At 42.9% G+C, this 17,653-nt stretch overlaps 1 protein-coding gene across 4 annotated transcripts in view; it reads right to left on the reverse strand.

The window, feature by feature from the left end:
* Nucleotides 1-17,653, reverse strand: part of TRIM67 (tripartite motif containing 67) — a 168,690-nt gene that overhangs the window by 35,800 nt on the left and 115,237 nt on the right. For all 4 annotated transcript variants that reach the window (XM_075339643.1, XM_075339641.1, XM_075339642.1 and 1 more), the window contains exon 8: nucleotides 7,392-7,695. In XM_075339643.1, the coding sequence (XP_075195758.1) occupies nucleotides 7,392-7,695 (304 nt within the window). The remainder of the gene's footprint in view (nucleotides 1-7,391; nucleotides 7,696-17,653) is intronic.

A 17,653-nucleotide genomic window follows, 5' to 3' on the forward strand; every position in this document is an offset into this window, starting at 1 on the left:
GCTTCAAAAGGTAGTCACCGGAAATGGTTTTCACTTCACATGTGTGCTCTGTCAGGTTTAATAAGTGGGATTTCTTGCTTTATAAATGGGGTTGGGACCATCAGTTGTGTTGTGCAGAAGTCTGGTGCATACACAGCTGATAGTCCTACTGAATAGACTGTTAGAATTTGAATTATGGCAAGAAAAAAGCAGCTAAGTAAAGAAAAGTGAGTGGCCATCATTTCTTTAAGAAATGAAGGTCAGTCAGTCCGAAAAATTGGGAAAATTTTGAAAGTGTCCCCAAGTGCAGTGGCAAAAACCATCAAACGCTACAAAGAAACTGGCTCACATGACGACCGCCCCGGGAAAGGAAGACCAAGAGTCATCTCTGCTGCGGAGGATAAGTTTATCCGATTCACCAGCCTCAGAAATCACAGGTTAACAGCAGCTCAGATTAGAGACCAGGTCAATGCCACACAGAGTTCTAGCAGCAGACACATCTCTAGAACAACTGTTAAGAGGAGACTTTTTGCAGCAGGCCTTCATGGTAAAATAGCTGCTAGGAAACCACTGCTAAGGACAGGCAACAAGCAGAAGAGACTTGTTTGGGCTAAAGAACACAAGGAATGGACATTAGACCAATGGAAATCTGTGCTTTGGTCTGATGAGTCCAAATTTGAGATCTTTGGATCCAACTACCATGTCTTTGTAGAAAAGGTGAACGGATGGACTCTACATGGCTGGTTCCCACCGTGAAGCATGGAGGAGGAGGTGTGATGGTGTGGGGGTGCTTTGCTGGTGACACTGTTGGGGATTTATTCAAAATTGAAGGCATACAGAACCAGATGACCTGGCCTCCAAAGTCACCAGACCTGAACCCAATTGAGATGGTTTTTGGTGAGCTGGACCGTAGAGTGAAGCAAAAGGGCCAACAAGTGCTAAGCATCTCTGGGAACTCCTTCAAGACTGTTGGAAGACCATTTCCAGTAACTACCTCTAGCTCATCAAGAGAATGCCAAGAGTGTGCAAAGCAGTAATCAAAGCAAAAGGTGGCTACTTTGAAGAACCTAGAGTATAAGACATATTTTCAGTTGTTTCACACTTTTTTGTATTTCATTCCACATGTGTTAATTCATAGTTTTGATACCTTCAATATGAATCTACAATTTTCAGAGTCATGAAAATAAAGAAAACTCTTTGAATGAGGTGTGTCCAAATTTTTGGTCTGTACTGTACATACACACAAATATACATATAATAAAAATATAATTTTTTTAAAGGTGCTTTTTGTGATAAAAGATATGAAACAATTTTCCCAAGTAAATCTGCTTTTGCCGATTTTCACAAGAGAGAGGGGTTTTCTAGATGCACCCCATTATCAGTCATGAATTCAAGCCAGAGTTTAAGGGACAGTGTAACAATATCACCTTTGCAAAAATAGGAAATTCCAGAAACAACCTGAATCCCTTGGCTGAGAATGTGCTAGTTGCATCTTTATTGGGGCATGGTTCAAGATAACTGTTATCCACATTAGTGCAAATTAGTTTGCGTAAGAGTGACGGTGAAATTAGCATATAGTCTATGTAGGACCATGAGTTGAGAGCATGCAAGTGAGTGTATTCTCTATGGCTTGGATGGAGAAATCTCCATGATTCAATTAGATTGCATATGGATAACAGAGGAGAGAGGAACCTGTTATGTCTTGTGGTTAAGAAAGAGTATCATCCAGATATGTTCTTGCTGTCTTTCGGAAAAAAAACAACAGAATTGAAATCCACGCCTATGCTCTTGTTAAGGTGGTGTCACACACAGCGACGACGACAATGACGTCGCTGCTACGTCACCATTTTCTGTGACGTTGCAGCGACGTCCCGTCGCTGTCGCTGTGTGTGACATCCAGCAACGAGCTGGCCCCTGCTGTGAGGTCGTTGCTCGTTGCTGAATGTCCTGCTTCATTTTTTGGTCGTCGCTCTCCCGCTGTGACGCACACATCGCTGTGTGTGACAGCAAGAGAGTGACGAAATGAAGCGAGCAGGGAGCAGGAGCCGGCGTCTGGCAGCTGCGGAAAGCTGTAACCACTGTAAACATCGGGTAACCAAGGGAAGACCTTTCCCTGGTTACCCGATATTTACCTTTGTTACCAGCCTCCGCCGCTCTTGCTGCTAGTGCCGGCTCCTGCTCTGTGCACATGTAGCTGCAGTACACGTCGGGTTAATTAACCCGATGTGTACTGTAGCTAGGAGAGCAAGGAGCCAGCGCTAAGCAGTGTGCGCGGCTCCCTGCTCTCTGCACTGAGACATGTAGCTGCAGTACACATCGGGTTAATTAACCCGATGTGTACTGTAGCTAGGAGAGCAAGGAGCCAGCGCTAAGCAGTGTGCGCGGCTCCCTGCTCTCAGCACTGTGACATGTAGCTGCAGTACACATCGGGTTAATTAACTTGATGTGTACTGTAGCTAGGAGAGCAAGGAGCCAGCGCTAAGCAGTGTGCGCGGCTCCCTGCTCTCTGCACATGTAGCGACGTTATGATCGCTGCTGCATCACTGTGTTTGACAGCTAAGCAGCGATCATAACAGCGACTTACAAGGTCGCTGTTACGTCACAGAAAATGGTGACGTAACAGCGATGTCGTTGTCGCTGTCGTTATGTGTGACACCAGCTTTAGGTGTCAGCTTTAAGAGTAATCTAGTGTCCAATTGTTTAAAAAAAGGCTTATTGCCCACACTGGAGGCGTAAACGTTGTACAATGAAATATCTCCTTTTGGTGTAGATAGTATTAGTTGTATTAATCTACTGTCACTATCTGACTGTTGGCAAATTAGATGATATGTGAAATGTTTGCTAATTAGAACCACAACAACTACCTTTCTAAGTACCAATGCGGACCCGTTAACGTTGCATACCCATAATTTATGCATCCTTTCAAAGTCAACCTCAGGGAGATATTGCCTGTTGTAAATGGGCTATATCAGGTTTCAATCGGTTTATGTGTCTTAGTTCCTTCATTCATTTTTGGGGGAGTCCTTAACATTCCATGAAACAATATACAAAGAAGGGTTTTAAAAGGTGAGCCCTGAGAACTGGATTGGGTAAAATTAAGCTTCATGAATTATACTGCAGTGTGGGAAAGAATACATGTCTGGCAGCAAAATGGCTGGAATTTACGAAAAAATAGAGGAATAGTAAAAACTGAAAATTATCAAAAAATAATGAATAAACATGGCAAATACCATATGTGACAGCAAACAACAAACCAGCTAGCAGGAGTGGGGATCTCAAATCCCGTCTCGCTAGTAAGAGGGAGGTCTTGGGCTCTGCAGGGCTCACCCCTAAGGACAAGGGTATGAGCTGCTAATTTCCCTTTAATGCCTCCAGCAACGAGAAGACTAGCTGATAGAGCACGCAAAGGTAAAATATAGACATTGCCAGATCATAAGACAGAGTCCAAAATGGCTGTTTCATTATAGGGAATCTTCAGTCACGGACATTATCTGAATCATGTATTTGAGAAATTTACACAGAAACCCCGGTGTAATGCTCAGCATAGACCACAGGATAAATGTGATCCAAGCTTGGGAGGAAGAATTAACAAATCAACAGCAGGTCAATAATTGGTTTTATTTCTTTTTTTACGCTGTTCCTCATGAAGTATACATCATTAGATGACTTTATACTTTGGGTGGGTGAGCTTACAGCGATACTAGATTTTTATAGTTTTTATGTTTGGCTGCTATCACACACTAAGAAATGCTTTTTTTAAAAAGAAAATTGTTGTATTGCCATACTTTCAGAGCTAGCAGTGCTTCTCTATGAATTAGAATATCACCAAAAGTTATTTTTTTTTCATTAATTTGCTTGGATACAGCACTCTTTCAATGCTAACTTCTTTAGCAATGACCTTTTGTGGCTTACCCTCCTTGTGGAGTATGTCAATGACTGCCTTCTGGACATCTGTCAAGTCAGCATTCTTCCCCATGATTGTGTAGCTGACTGAACTAGACTAATAGACCGTTTTAAACGCTTAGGAAGTCTTTGCAGGTGTTTGGTGGTGTAGTAATTATTCTAATTTTCTGAGATAATGACTTTGATAACATTAACGGCAATAAACACTTGAAATAGATCACTGTTTGTAATGACTCTACATAATATCTGTTTCACTTTTTGTATTGAATAACTGAAAAAAAATAACTTTTTGATGATATTCTAATTCATTGAGATGCACTTGTATAATTTTTCTGTATTTTTTGTAGGATGGGTTGATGATTTTAATAGTACCACATTTGGGCACTTTTTTGATCGCTTTCTATTCCGATTTTTAGTAAGGAAGATGAACATAAAACAGCAATTCAGGAATTTCTTTTGTTTTTTTATGCTGTTCTGAATCTGGTAAAAGTAATAAAACAGATTTACAATTACAGCGATACCATATTTATATAGTTTTTTATGTTTTGCTAGTTTTATAGAAAAATGATTTGATTTTGCATTGCTATATTATGAGAGCTCTAACTTTTTATTTTTCTGCTGATGGAGTAGTTTAGTGGTTTGTTTTTTGCAAACATGATGATGTTTTCAGCTATACCATTTTTATTTACATTTTTCTTTTTGATCGTGTTTTATTCCACTTTTAGTTTGGTGGTTTTATGAAAAAGTATAGTTTTTGCCACTTTTGTTTTACGGTGTTCACTGAAGGGTTATATAGTGTAACAGTTTTATAGAACAGGTTGTTTCTGGCACGGATACCAAATATGTGTACTTTTTGTGAATATGAAGTTTTTTTGCATGTTTTTTTCTGTTTATTTTAGTTTTTACATAAACAAACATATGTATTTATTGGTATACTATTTTTTTCATTTTTTTTCTTAAAACTATTTTAGACTTTTTTACTTAGTCCTTCTATGGGACAGTAACTGTAATTACTGTGTTAATATAATGCATTGTAATGTAATAGCATTGCAACACATTATAACTGTCAGTGCTGAACTGACAAAAGCCTCTTAGACCATGCTCCTGGCCATGTAGTTGGCTGACCTGGAAGTCATCATGACGACCTTGGATTATCATGACAATAATCGCGCCCGCTCGATGACGTTGCGGGGTGTCGATCAGAGCGGAAAGAGAGCTCCTCCTTCTCCCAGCCTCCTAAATGTTGCTATCGACATCAATCACAGCATTTAGGGAGTTAAACATCCTGAGGCAGTACAGGCACCGCTCCTGTCTGTGAGAGCCGGGGCTCGGCTGTCACGTAAGCTAAACTCCTGGTGGTGATTGCTCGGGCACAGCTCCTGTGACCTGCATGATCACCATGGCGGACGGGGTTAAAAAAAATATGTATTTTCACTTTTTTTACTTCGTCCCTATATGACATTTCACTTTTTTTTGGTAAGCAAAAATACGCAGCATCAAAATCGCACAAAATACTCATCATGAGAACTTAGGTTTTGTCCCAAGACATTTTTATGGGTGAGTTTTTGGTGAGTTTTCTGAGGACCATATTTTTACAGCACAAAAACACAGCATCTTACAATTCCAGTAAAGTGGATGGAATTTATAGAAATCTCATGTTCACTGTGCTTCTTTTTTACTTTGCTTAATCTCAACTACAGTGCGTGTTTGACATCTCCAACATGCAGATTTTCACCAAAGAATGCATTAGATATGGGAAATTTGCAGATAAAAAACACATATGCGCCTCTAAAACATACGTACATGTAATGACCACATGACTGTATCAGTAAGGTTTAGTAAAAGTCAAGTAACAGGAAGTATTAGTGAAGCAGCTTTATTTAAAACATGACATAAAATCAAGAGGCAATAAAATAAATAAAAAGGCATGTAGAAAAAATGCACATAAAAAACAATGAAAAAAACGCAATTAAACTAATTTATCTGGTAGGTGCAGAAATACTGTGGAAAATTTGCAACATCAAAAATTCATCATGGGAATGTAGAAATCACATCATAAACTGATTCTCAAAACCTCAAAAATGGTGATTTTTAAATCCACATACAGTTTTCAATAATCAGAACATTAAAGGGCTTCTCTAAGAATTGTTACAAAATAAATAAAATAAATATAGATTTAAATTTATTTTTTTTTTCTAAATACCTTTATTTAGCAAGAAGGTATGTTTTAACTTGTGCAGTCTGTCAAGGTTTCTTTCTATTCTACTGTGATTAACACTCTCTTCTGCTATAAATATCCAGTCCTCACTCCTCCCTATGCCGGCTATAGTTCTTTCTAAGCTGACCTGAGAAGGAGCTGTCTTTAGAGAAAGCATTTATGATCTTTACAGGATAAGTGGCGGAATCTGTTTCTGGAAAACATTTGGAGTTCTTTGTTGAATCTGTTTCCCTTGTTTGTTCCTGTTCCTCATGTTATCTTTATAATAGAAGTAAGACTAGTGTCTTGCTGGCCCACATATTAAACAGGGCTAGTCCAGGGTCAGTCAGGGCAGAGGTATGTTGTTAAGCACGGGGGAAAAGGACCCATCTAGCGACATTAGGGCCTTCCTTTACATCTTTGTTGGTGTACCCCTCCTATTGTGCACATGCCAAGCGGTGCTTGCTGTGGCGTGAAAGTCACAAGCTCTCAATGCAAGTCTATGAGAGCCAGAGAGAGGCCAGAATGAAGATCACACATGAAACACTGGAGCAGTTGGCAGGTCACAAACTGCAGAAAGTCGACTGGAGCGGCAGTGATAGGGGATTAAGATAGCAGCAGGTAAGTATATGAGTAGAGTCAGGGAACTTAGACTACAAGCACCACTTTGACGATAAACTTAAAAAAATGGTGGAGTGAAGCTTATATATTTAAAAGTATTTTATCTCTTTTATTATATTTCTCTGAGAATCCCTTTGTTAAAGTGGTTGGCCATTACCAGGACAACCCCTTCTGATTCCACATGTGTCCCCCAGGTAAAATAATGATGCTTATACTCATTTTCAGGACCGGTGGCCTTCCATTGTCCAATCAGCGCCAGCTTCTGTCTCCCCGCCTTCGGACCAAACAAGTTAATCAACAGGAAGTGAGCGCTGAAGCTGTGGCTGTGCTCACTTCCTGTTGATTGTTCTTTTGGTCAAAGGCGGGGAGATAGAAGCGCTAATTGGACATTTAGCTTGCTTGACATCACAACATTTCTGCGGCTGCTGGAAGGGCGCTGGTACGGGAGGTGAGTATAGATTTTATTATTTTATTTCTGGGAAACGTGGAATCAGAAGGTGTTGTCCTAGTAGTGGACAGGCCCTTTAACTTTGCTTTATCTTGGTTTTGACTTACAGCTGTTTAGCCTGGATGAACGGAGTGGGACATGCAGCAATCAGTTCATCACTAAGGTGGCCTAATTTTGAAAGAAGTTGTCTCTAATGAACATCTTAAACTTTTAATGCTATATGACCTCTTTGTTACCACTTACCTGTTAGTATGAGAGTTGCAGTGCATGAACCAACTGCGGTTATTGTCCACATACATGGCCCAGGCCTTATCATCTTTTCCCAGCATCATATCCTTCACTACGTTAATTCTGGCAACACCAAAAGCTGGATCAGGATGGTTGTCATATCTGTCAACTTGTACCTCCCAGTAATGAACTCCTTTGGAGAATGCAGCTGTGCCCAAAACCACTCTGTCATCATAACTGCTGCAAGACGCTGTCATGTTGTCATTGGACAAAACAATATCCCGATGTGCGGTGTTTGAATCAAATGTGAAAAAGGCCACTGGAAGTAAACAGTTCAAGATGTCATTAGCCCTTCTGGAATAGCTGATGTGTAGAGTATTAAAAGCAGTTATGTTGTACGGATTCGCCGAAGTCAGAGCCAGGAACGGCGGTCACGAGGCCGCGAGTATGCGATATGCATACTCCCAGCCACATTCCAACTACACTGAATGCAGCCTCACGCAATTGCATTGAACATGCCGCAAACAGTCTAGTCAGATTCTGGTCAGGAGTCTGCATATTGTCTACTTGTGGTCTTGTGACTGCCGTTCCTGGTGCTTATACTGACGAATCCTCACAGTGCCCAGTAACTGCAGACTTGTTTTAAACTGGACAACTCTTTTAAGTAAAATAATGAAGTTGAATAAATGATCTGCCTGCCTTTAATTCCCCAACATTTTAATACATTTCTTGGCAGAAAATAGTTCTTTTTAAAATTAGCTACATATTTCTCGTTATTGGGGTCATAACCTCATAACACTATTTTACTTTTTATCTTTTAACCCCTTCATGACATGGCAATTTTCTGTTTTTCTGTTTTATTATCCCCTTCTTCCAACAGTCATAACTTTTTTATTTTTCCAGATGAAGGCTTGGTTTTTGTAGAAATAGTTGTATTTTTCTATTGCATCATACATTGTACATGTGAAAAGGTGAAAAAAATCCGTGCATGGGAAAAATGGCAAAAAACTGTGATCTCACAATTTTTTTTTTCTTTTTTAATAGCATTCGTTGTAAAAATTTCATGTCAATATGATTTTTCAGGTCTGCATCATTACGGTGATACTAAACACTCACAGATTGTTTTTATTTATTTAGTGGATAAAATATAGAGATGGGCGAACCCGCAGATGTCTGGGTTCAGCAGGTCCAGCCAGACTTAAAAAAAACATGCTGGTTTGAGGCTGGACTTGAACCCAAATTTGAGCCCGGATTCCAAACCCCATATAAATCTATGGGAACCCAAACTTGTGGGCTGTAGAATGGTATTAGTAAGGGCTAAGGGGCTACAAATGGAAGCAAAATGGGGATTAAAGCAGGACAATTATACTTACTAAGTTCCCACGCAGCTGTCACATTGCTTCCGGGTCCACTCATTAAAGTTTATAAATATTCACTGCTTCCCCCACCCAGCCTCTGTGGCAGCATCTGTGATTGGCTGCAGTCAGACCTCTAGTGTGCCGGTGTTTATGATTGGTTGCCCTCACACTAGCTGTCTGGGTCCGCGGAGCGGAGTGTAAAAACAAATAAATAATTGAAAAAATAGCATAAGTTCCCCTCTATTTATATACACAGCACAGATAAAACAAAGAGCTGGAGGCTGCAGCCCCCAGAATCTTACCTCTGCAAGTGTCTTATTGTCCACCTCAGGATACGTATTGCCCAGACAAAGGCTCTGAATATAAGAGCCGAAACGTTGGCAAAACTGACGGCGTGACTATTTGCAGAAATTACTGTGAAATAAAACATTATTTCTACATAAATCCACGTGTGCCAGAATTTTATATCTCCAATGTTTTCTAATGTGACCACGCACTGCGAACTCAGATGTAGCAGATACGGGATCACCATGGGGTGTTTTGGGGGTTAATAAATTGGAAAAAGAGAGTGGGGTTTTGTTTGTTTTTTTAAATAAAGAAGTTTTCTCTTGGCTTTGTGTTTATTTTTTTTTACTAACATGACTAGTAATGGGGGGGGGGTCTCATAGACCGCTACCTATTACTAACCTTGGGTTTGATGACAGCTGTGATTTTTGACAAATCACAGCTGTCAATAACCTTTTAAATTATCCCAATTGCCACCGTTCCAGGGCAATAGGGATAAGCATGGTAAAGTGCCAGGATTTGCATATCTAATAGATGCGCCCACTCTGAAGGGGCTGCAGGCTGCTATTTATAGGCCTCTCTAGCCTGAGACTATCAGCCCCCAGCTGTCTGCTTTATTTTGGGTGGGTTTCAAAATTCAGACGGACCATATGTTGTTTTTTTGAAACTATTATTTTTAAATAATCGTATTTTGATACACAGCCAAGATAACGCACACAATTGAGGACTGCAGCCTCCAGCTGTGTGCTTTATCTGCACTGGGTATAAAAATAAAGGGGACCCTATGCTATTTTTCCAATTATTTATTTATTTTTACATTGCAGTCTGTGGACCCAGATGGCTAGTGTGAGAGCAACCAATCACAGATGCTGGCAGTCTGTCTGCAACCAATCATAAATGCTGTCAGAGAGAGTGGTCGGAGGAAGCAATGAATATTCATGAGCTTTAATGAATGGACCCAGAATCTGTGTGACAGCTGGCGGGGACTTGGTAAGTAAAATTGTCCTGCTTTAATACCCATTTTGATTCATTTTTTTCTTTTTATTCGGGTGGCTGAAACCGAACAGTAACACAGACTTCCCTGAGAAGTCTGTGTTTGGGGTCTGTGCATGGATACTAGGTGTCTGGTACTGACCCGAACTTCACAGTTCCAGTTGGCCAGTCACTAGTGAAAATAAATCAGAATATCATAAAAAATGTTGCATATCGCCATTTACATAGACCCATAATGATTTCACTTTTCAAGCTGTGTGAGGTCTTGTTGTTTTGCATCCTGAGCCAGTGTTTTTATTGATACAATTTTGGGGTGGATACAGTGTTTTGATTTTTTTTGTAGTGTTATGGCATCTGAAAAAAAACAAATTCTTGAGTTTTGATTTTTTGCTTCTCATTATGCAATTTAATGATCATGTTAATTAATTTTGCATGTTGATATACTGGACTTTTATGGATGTGGAGATGCCACATATATGTATTTTTTTCATATTTTTGAAACATTTTTTTTTACTTTTTCTGTATTTGTAGTCCTTTTTAAGGGACTTGGACCTGTGATCAGGAGATTGTACTATATACAACAATATCTCAGTATACAGCAAAAATCAGCACCATCATAACAGACATGCGAGTCTTCAGCAGAACCCTGGATTTCATAGCAACCAATCAGCGCCCTGCGATCATGTCTTGGGGCGTGGGGCGTATGTGCGGATAAAAAAGAACATCCTCTTGGCTGCACCGTAAATGCCAGAAGAGCCAACATAGCTGTTAGAAGCAGATGATGGTAGTCAATCAGTGCCAGGAACGTTACAGCCAATGCTCACTTTGCACAAAGTGGTGACTGAAGCCGCGCTAGTGCCACCCCCAGAGCCGCCATCAGGGCATTACTACTGAGACTAGTGTAGGGGGCCCGATAAAGAGGAGGGGCATGGCTGAGCCAGGAACAATTACTTCATTTAGTAAGCCCTGGGCCAGCTGAGCCCCCACCCCTCATCACCGGGCCCCCCTAGTCACAGCCACAGCAGAGGACCCGGGAGTGTTGCTTTTGCCACTATACACATGGCTAATTTGCATCGCATGGAGATAATGGGCTGCATACCCAGTATCTAGGGGGGCTGGCGGTGCATCTACCCCAGGTGCAACTGTGAGGGGGGAGCTGTCAGGCTGCATCAGTGTGAAAGTCTACCCGAGGGGCTGCGTTTGCCGCTCTGTAGTGGGAGCCAGTTATTCTCTGAGCTGACGCTGTCACGCTGACAGCCGCACTCATAGAATCTGCAGCACGTGGCTCCCACTGTTAACACTGGGAAACTGTTAAAACTGTTAACACTGGTGCTGACTTCCGGGTCAGAGCGACGGCTGTCATGTGATCAGGTCAGCTGATCACCCTGCTGACCCGGAAGTCAGGGCCACAGCGTGGAGGCGGCAGAGAATGCTGATAAGTGCTCCAGTGGAGCTGAAGACACAGAAGAGGAACAGTATGGGGTGAGAAGGGGGTATCTATGGAAACAGTTCCCTCCCCCACCCTCTCTCCCTCATACTATCTGTGGACAGAGGATCGGGAGGGGGAAAATTGTTTGGACACAGTATGGGGAAAGAGAGGATGAGGGATGATGCATGGGGAGAAAGAGGATGAGGGGTGATGCATGGGAGGAGAGCATGAGGGGTGATGTATGGGGAAAGAGGATGAGGGGTGGTGTGTGGGGGGGAGAGAGGATGAGGAGTGGTGTGTGGGGGGTAGAGAGGATGAGGGGTGGTGTGTGGGGGGAGAGAGGATGAGGGGTGATGCGTGAGGAGAGAGAGGATGAGGGGTGATGTATGGGGAGAGAGAGGATGAGGGGTGATGTATCGGGAGAGAGAGGATGAGGGGTGATGTATCGGGAGAGAGAGGATGAGGGGTGATGTATGGGGAGAGAGAGGATGAGGGGTGATGTATGGGGAGAGAGAGGATGAGGGGTGATGTATGGGGGGAGAGAGGATGTTGAGCAAACTGGAAATAAATTTTGAGGACACAGAATAAAGAGTGACATGGTATGAGGAGCAAGTGGGCAGGATGAGGGGAATGAGAGGAAAAGTATATGGACACACAGGATGTAGTGAGAAGACAGTAAGGGATGATAAGAATGTGAGGGGGCACAGAATAGAGACTGGGCAGTATAAGGGGACATAGTGTAAAGGACAGTGTGAAGAGTATTCGCAGTATGGAAAGAGAAGGAGTGTGGAGGGTATGTACCATAAGAGGGACAGTGTGGGGTCATATTTTGTGCAGAGAACACAATGAGGGGCTATTATTTATTCTGGGCCACAGCGTAGGGCAGATTTTTTTTAAATAGAAGTATAATCATTTTGCTATTTTTAGGGGCATCATGTCAGGATGTGCTGCAGCAGACCGGAGAGGATGGAAATCTACAGAGACGAGATGTGAATGTGAAAAGTCATCATGGCGTCAGGACAAGATAAAGAATAGAAAGAAATGACTCAGACACAACATCATCTATAAGGTACCTGAATGTAAATGCTTATTTGTGATACTGTGTGTCATCATTAGGCCTGAGTCCCACTTGTGCATTGCTTCTTATGTGAGTGCAATAGGACCCCCACTGATCAGCTGCTCTTGGTGCAGGTGGCCGGAAATACTTATTTCTGGATCTGCTCCTTCCTCTGATAGTGTCCGCGGCCCGGTACTGCACATCCGCCTCATTGATAGGAGGCTGCTGCCACTATCAGAAGACAGAGCAGATCCAGAACTGAGCACTTCTGGCCACCACCTGCACAGCACCTAGAACAGGCAATTGGCTGGGGTGTCAGACCCCGACCAATCAGACATTGGTGACCTATTCTAAGGAGACAGATAATCGCTCTGTGAGCCAAAGACAGGAGCAGGACAATTGCCGGGGGTGGTGGAGGGGCCCGCCGACCCCAGTCCCCACCTTGCTTCAGCTGGATGTGCGTTGGAGGGCACATATCCAGCTGAAATGCATCATGGCTCAGAGAGGACGCCGCACGACGTGGGAGTTGGGGAGGATGAGTAAAATGTTTCAGGTTCATTTATTTTCTTTTTGTGGCAAATATGCCAGGAGGGGCTTAGAAAGGGGCAGAAACCAGGATAAGTACATATATACCAGAATGTGCCAAGGAGGGGGATTTATATATATATACTTGGAGGCCCCCAGGATGGGGACAAATAAACCAGGATGGGGACATATATAACAGGAGCATCCCAGGGAGGGGACATATATACCAGGAGGAGAACATATGTGCTAGGAAGGGGACAAAAACCAGAATAGGCCCAGAAGGCGGATACATATACCGGTAGGGGGACATACATATCAGGAAGGACCAGGATGGGGACATACTGGTGCATCTCAGTAAATCATCTGTAAGCCATAATCATTAACAGAAATAAACACTTGAAATAGATCACTGTGTGTAATGACTCTATACAACATATGTGATTCACTTTTTGTATTAAATTGCTGAAATAAGTTAAACTTTTTGATGATATTCTAATTTATAGAGATGTACCTGTATATGCCAGGACGAGCAGTGTGTGTGTGTGTGTGTGTGTGTGTGTGTGAGAGATAGTATACAGAGGGGCAGCTTGTGTGGGGGATAGTATACAGAGGGGCAGCGTATGTGAGGGATATTATATCGAGGGGCAGTGTGTGTGGGAGAGATATTCTACACAGGGGTAGAGTATGTGTGGGGATATTATATGTAGGAGCAGTGTGGGAGAGGAGGTGTAGAGCGTGTATTATGGAGCGGGGCGGTGTAGAGACTGTATTATGGAGAGAGGCGGTGTAGAGCGTGTATTATGGAGTGGGGTGGTGTAGAGCGTGTATTATGGAAAGAGGCGGTGCAGGTGGAGTGTTATGGAGAGGGGCGATCTAGAAGGTGCATTATGGAGAGGGGCAAGCGATGTAGAGGGTGTATTATTACTTTTCTGAGGGAAATACTTCATTTTCTGGAACAACTTCAAGGGTGCTAATACTTTTGGCCATGACTGTGTGTGTGTGTGTGTGTATATATATATATATATATATATATATATATATATATATGTGTGTGTTTTTCCAAGAGTGGTGGCGGACTGTGGAAGGTTTGAGGGGTGGAGGCGGAACTGGGGTGGAGCCTGGGTGGAGTCTCAAGGGGGCCCCATAATTTTGCCAGTGTGGGGCCCTGAAATTCCTAGTGACGGCCCTGGCCACCCCTAGGACACCAACGCGGCTGGGAGGAATGAAATTCATGTCCTGCTCGTAGCGGGGCTCTCTGTGTGGGCGCCGAGCAGCTTCAGAATTCTATTAACGTGCAGATTATCCCCATATCTGCAGATTAATAGTGTTTTTTTAAGACAGGTTCCCTTGAACAAAAGTTTACTTATTAGGAACAAAGTACTTTAATTGCTACAATCTCTGCAAAGAAGAGGTCAAATTTAAAAAAAAACAAAACAATTTTCATTCCGCTCTGCAGCCACAATTATATATTATGTCTGGTTCAACATAAAATGAAAGGCCCTGTACACAGTCCATACATATCACCTAGGCCAGTGATGGCGAACCTATGGCACACATGCCAGACTGGGCACGCAGAGCCCTTTCTGTCGGCACGCGCGCTGTCGCCACATTCAGCCACTTTGAACTGTCGGTGTGATCGCGTCGGCAGTTCAAAGTTGTGTTGGAGCAGAGGAGACATTTCTCCTCCCTCTGGCACTCCCCCTCTCCTAAGCCACAGGCCTGTTGCCTAGGAGGCGGAGGAGCGTCAAAAAGCGGCGCCGGCGTCTTGTGGCCGCGCGGGAACTGACTGAGGACCCAGTAGTGCGCAGCGGTGGAGCGGGTGCTGGAAGGTTAGAGTTTTTTTAGTTATTTTTTTATTTTTAAGCTGTGTGCGGCTGTGCCAAGGTGTGGGGGGACAGTGCCAGCACGGGGCAAACAAACAAAGCACGGGGCAAACAAACAGAGCACGGGGCATACAGAGCACGGGGCAAACAAACAGAGCACGGGGCAAACAAACAGAGCACGGGGAAAACAAACAGAGCACGGGGAAAACAAAGCACAGGGCAAACAAACAGAGCACGGGGCAAACAAACAGCATGGGGCAAACAAACAGAGCACGGGGCAAACAGAGCACAGGGCAAACAGACAGAGCACGGGGCAAACAGAGCACGGGGCATACAGAACACGGGGCAAACAAACAGCAAAGGGACAAACAGAGCACGGGGCATAGAGAGCACGGGGCAAACAAACAGAGCACGGGGCAAACAGAGCACGGAGCATACAGAGCACGGGGCAAACAAACAGCACGGGGCAAACAGAGCACGGGGCATACAGAGCACGGGGCATACAAACAGAGCACGGGTCAAACAAACAGAGCACGGGGCAAACATGGAGAGTACGGGGAAAACATGGCTGCAAGGATGGGGGAAGCGTGCAAGGATGGGGGAAACGAGCAAAGATGGAGAGAAACATGCAAAGATGGGGGAAACATGGCTGCAAGGATGGGAGAAACATGGCTGCAAAGATGGGGGAAACATGCAAGGATGGGGGGAAACATGGCTGCAAGGATGGGGGAAACATGGCTGCAAGGATGGGGAAACAGCTGCAAAGATGGGGGAAACATGGCTGCAAAGATGGGGGAAACATGCAAAGATGGGGGAAACATGACTGCAAGGATGGGGGGAAACGTGACTGCAAGGATGGCGGAAACATGCAAGGATGGGTGGAAACATGGCTGCAAGGATGGGGGGAAACATGCAAGGATGCGGTACATTTACCAGGATGGGGGATACATTTACCAGGATGGGGGGGATATATTTACCAGGATGGGGGGAAACATGAAAGGATGGGGGTACATGAACATGCCAGGATGAGGAAACATGCCAGGAAGGGGTACATTTAGCAGGAAGGGTGACATTTATCAGGATGGGATACATTTACCAGGATGGGGTATGTTTACCAGGAAAGGGAACATTTACCAGGATAAGGGAACATGCCTGGATGGGGTACATTTACCAGGATGGGGTACATTTATCAGGATGGGGTACATTTACCAGAATGGGGTACGTTTACCAGGAAAGGGAACATTTACCAGGATAAGGGAACATGCCTGGATGGGGTACATTTACCAGGATGGGGTACATTTATCAGGATGGGGTACATTTACCAGAATGGAGGACATTTACCAGGAATGGGGTACATGCCGGGATGGGGTACATTTACCAGGATGGGGAATATGCCGGGATGGGGTACATTTACCAGGATGGGGCTATGATGGTGACAAATATACCAGAATGTAGGAAATATATATCAGGATGGGCGACATGTTTACCAGGAAGTGGCCCAGGAAGGGAGACATAACTACACAATGAAGGGGAAGGGGAGCAACTCCTACGTGTTTATGGGATTTCAAGATGTTCAGACTTTGAAATGTAGATGTGGATTACAGGGTGAAATCTGATTGCATTCCATGCTAAAATCTCTGTCTAATATGCTGCAATTTTTTCCAGAAAGATCAATCCAACTGCTGTGTCTGGAAAGGCAGGGGCTCAGCTTCAATGTGTGGTAAGCATGAGCGTGATGGCCCCTGCTGAGGAGAAGAGAAGACTGCAAAGGTAAGGTTACAATCAATTATTTACATAATAGGATTGGTTGGCACTTCAGAAAAAAAATGGGTTCAGGGCTACAATTTGAGCACTCGGCCTGTAAAAGGTTCGCCATGACTGACCTAGGCCTATGTTTGCATTTTATATATCTGGCATGTGTGACTTTACGTAACAACAGCTTTTGATTGCCTTTGCATTTCTGAGTGGTTGTAAGTCTGTTTTTTTCCTGACACAATGTACTTTACATTAATAATAAATTTAGATTTAGAATTTTGGGAATTGTTTTAACGGTATTTTATGGTAAAACTGACCTCGCAATAAAATTATCATCGGTACAATTACGGTGATACCAAACATGTCCAATTTTTTATTATTTAAGTGGTGAAAAAAATGAGAAGTTTGTCAAAGAAAATTAAGGGGCTTGTGTTGCCATTTTCCAAGACCCATAATATTTTCATTTTTTTAGTCAATCGAGCCGTGTGATGGGTTATTTTGCAAGGTGAGACTATCTTTTTGCTTTTTTTAACCATTTAGAGACAGATATATTTTGATCGCTTTTTATAGCATTTTTTGTGCCATTGCAGCCACCCAAAAAAAAAAATTTTGGTGTTCTCGAATTTTATTTGTTTATAGTATTAACCGATGGGGTTAATTGCTTTTATATTTTGATAGATTGGACTTTTCTGAAAGCGGTGATACCACATTGCTGTATTTTTTTATTATCTCTATTTTTAATGGGGCAAAATGGGGGATTTGAACTTTTATGTTTTTTTCCAATTTTTCCAATTTTTTTTTACTTTTTAATTATTATTTTGCATTTAATAGTCACGTTAGAGGAACCGAAGCTGCAATCATCTGATCACTTGTACTGTATACACAGCAATGCTATAGCATTGCTGTATATAGTAAAAATCACAGTCTCCTTTAAAGCCCAGCTACAGGCATGCACAGCATGTGTAAACTGTTGCATGCTGTCCTGCAAATCTTACACTGGTCAGGCATTAGAAGAGCTGTAGTGTCAGGCCCTTGTGCTGATAACCCATCTC

This window comes from Anomaloglossus baeobatrachus, chromosome 3 (genome assembly GCF_048569485.1).
Source record: "Anomaloglossus baeobatrachus isolate aAnoBae1 chromosome 3, aAnoBae1.hap1, whole genome shotgun sequence".
Classification (NCBI taxonomy): domain Eukaryota; kingdom Metazoa; phylum Chordata; class Amphibia; order Anura; family Aromobatidae; genus Anomaloglossus; species Anomaloglossus baeobatrachus.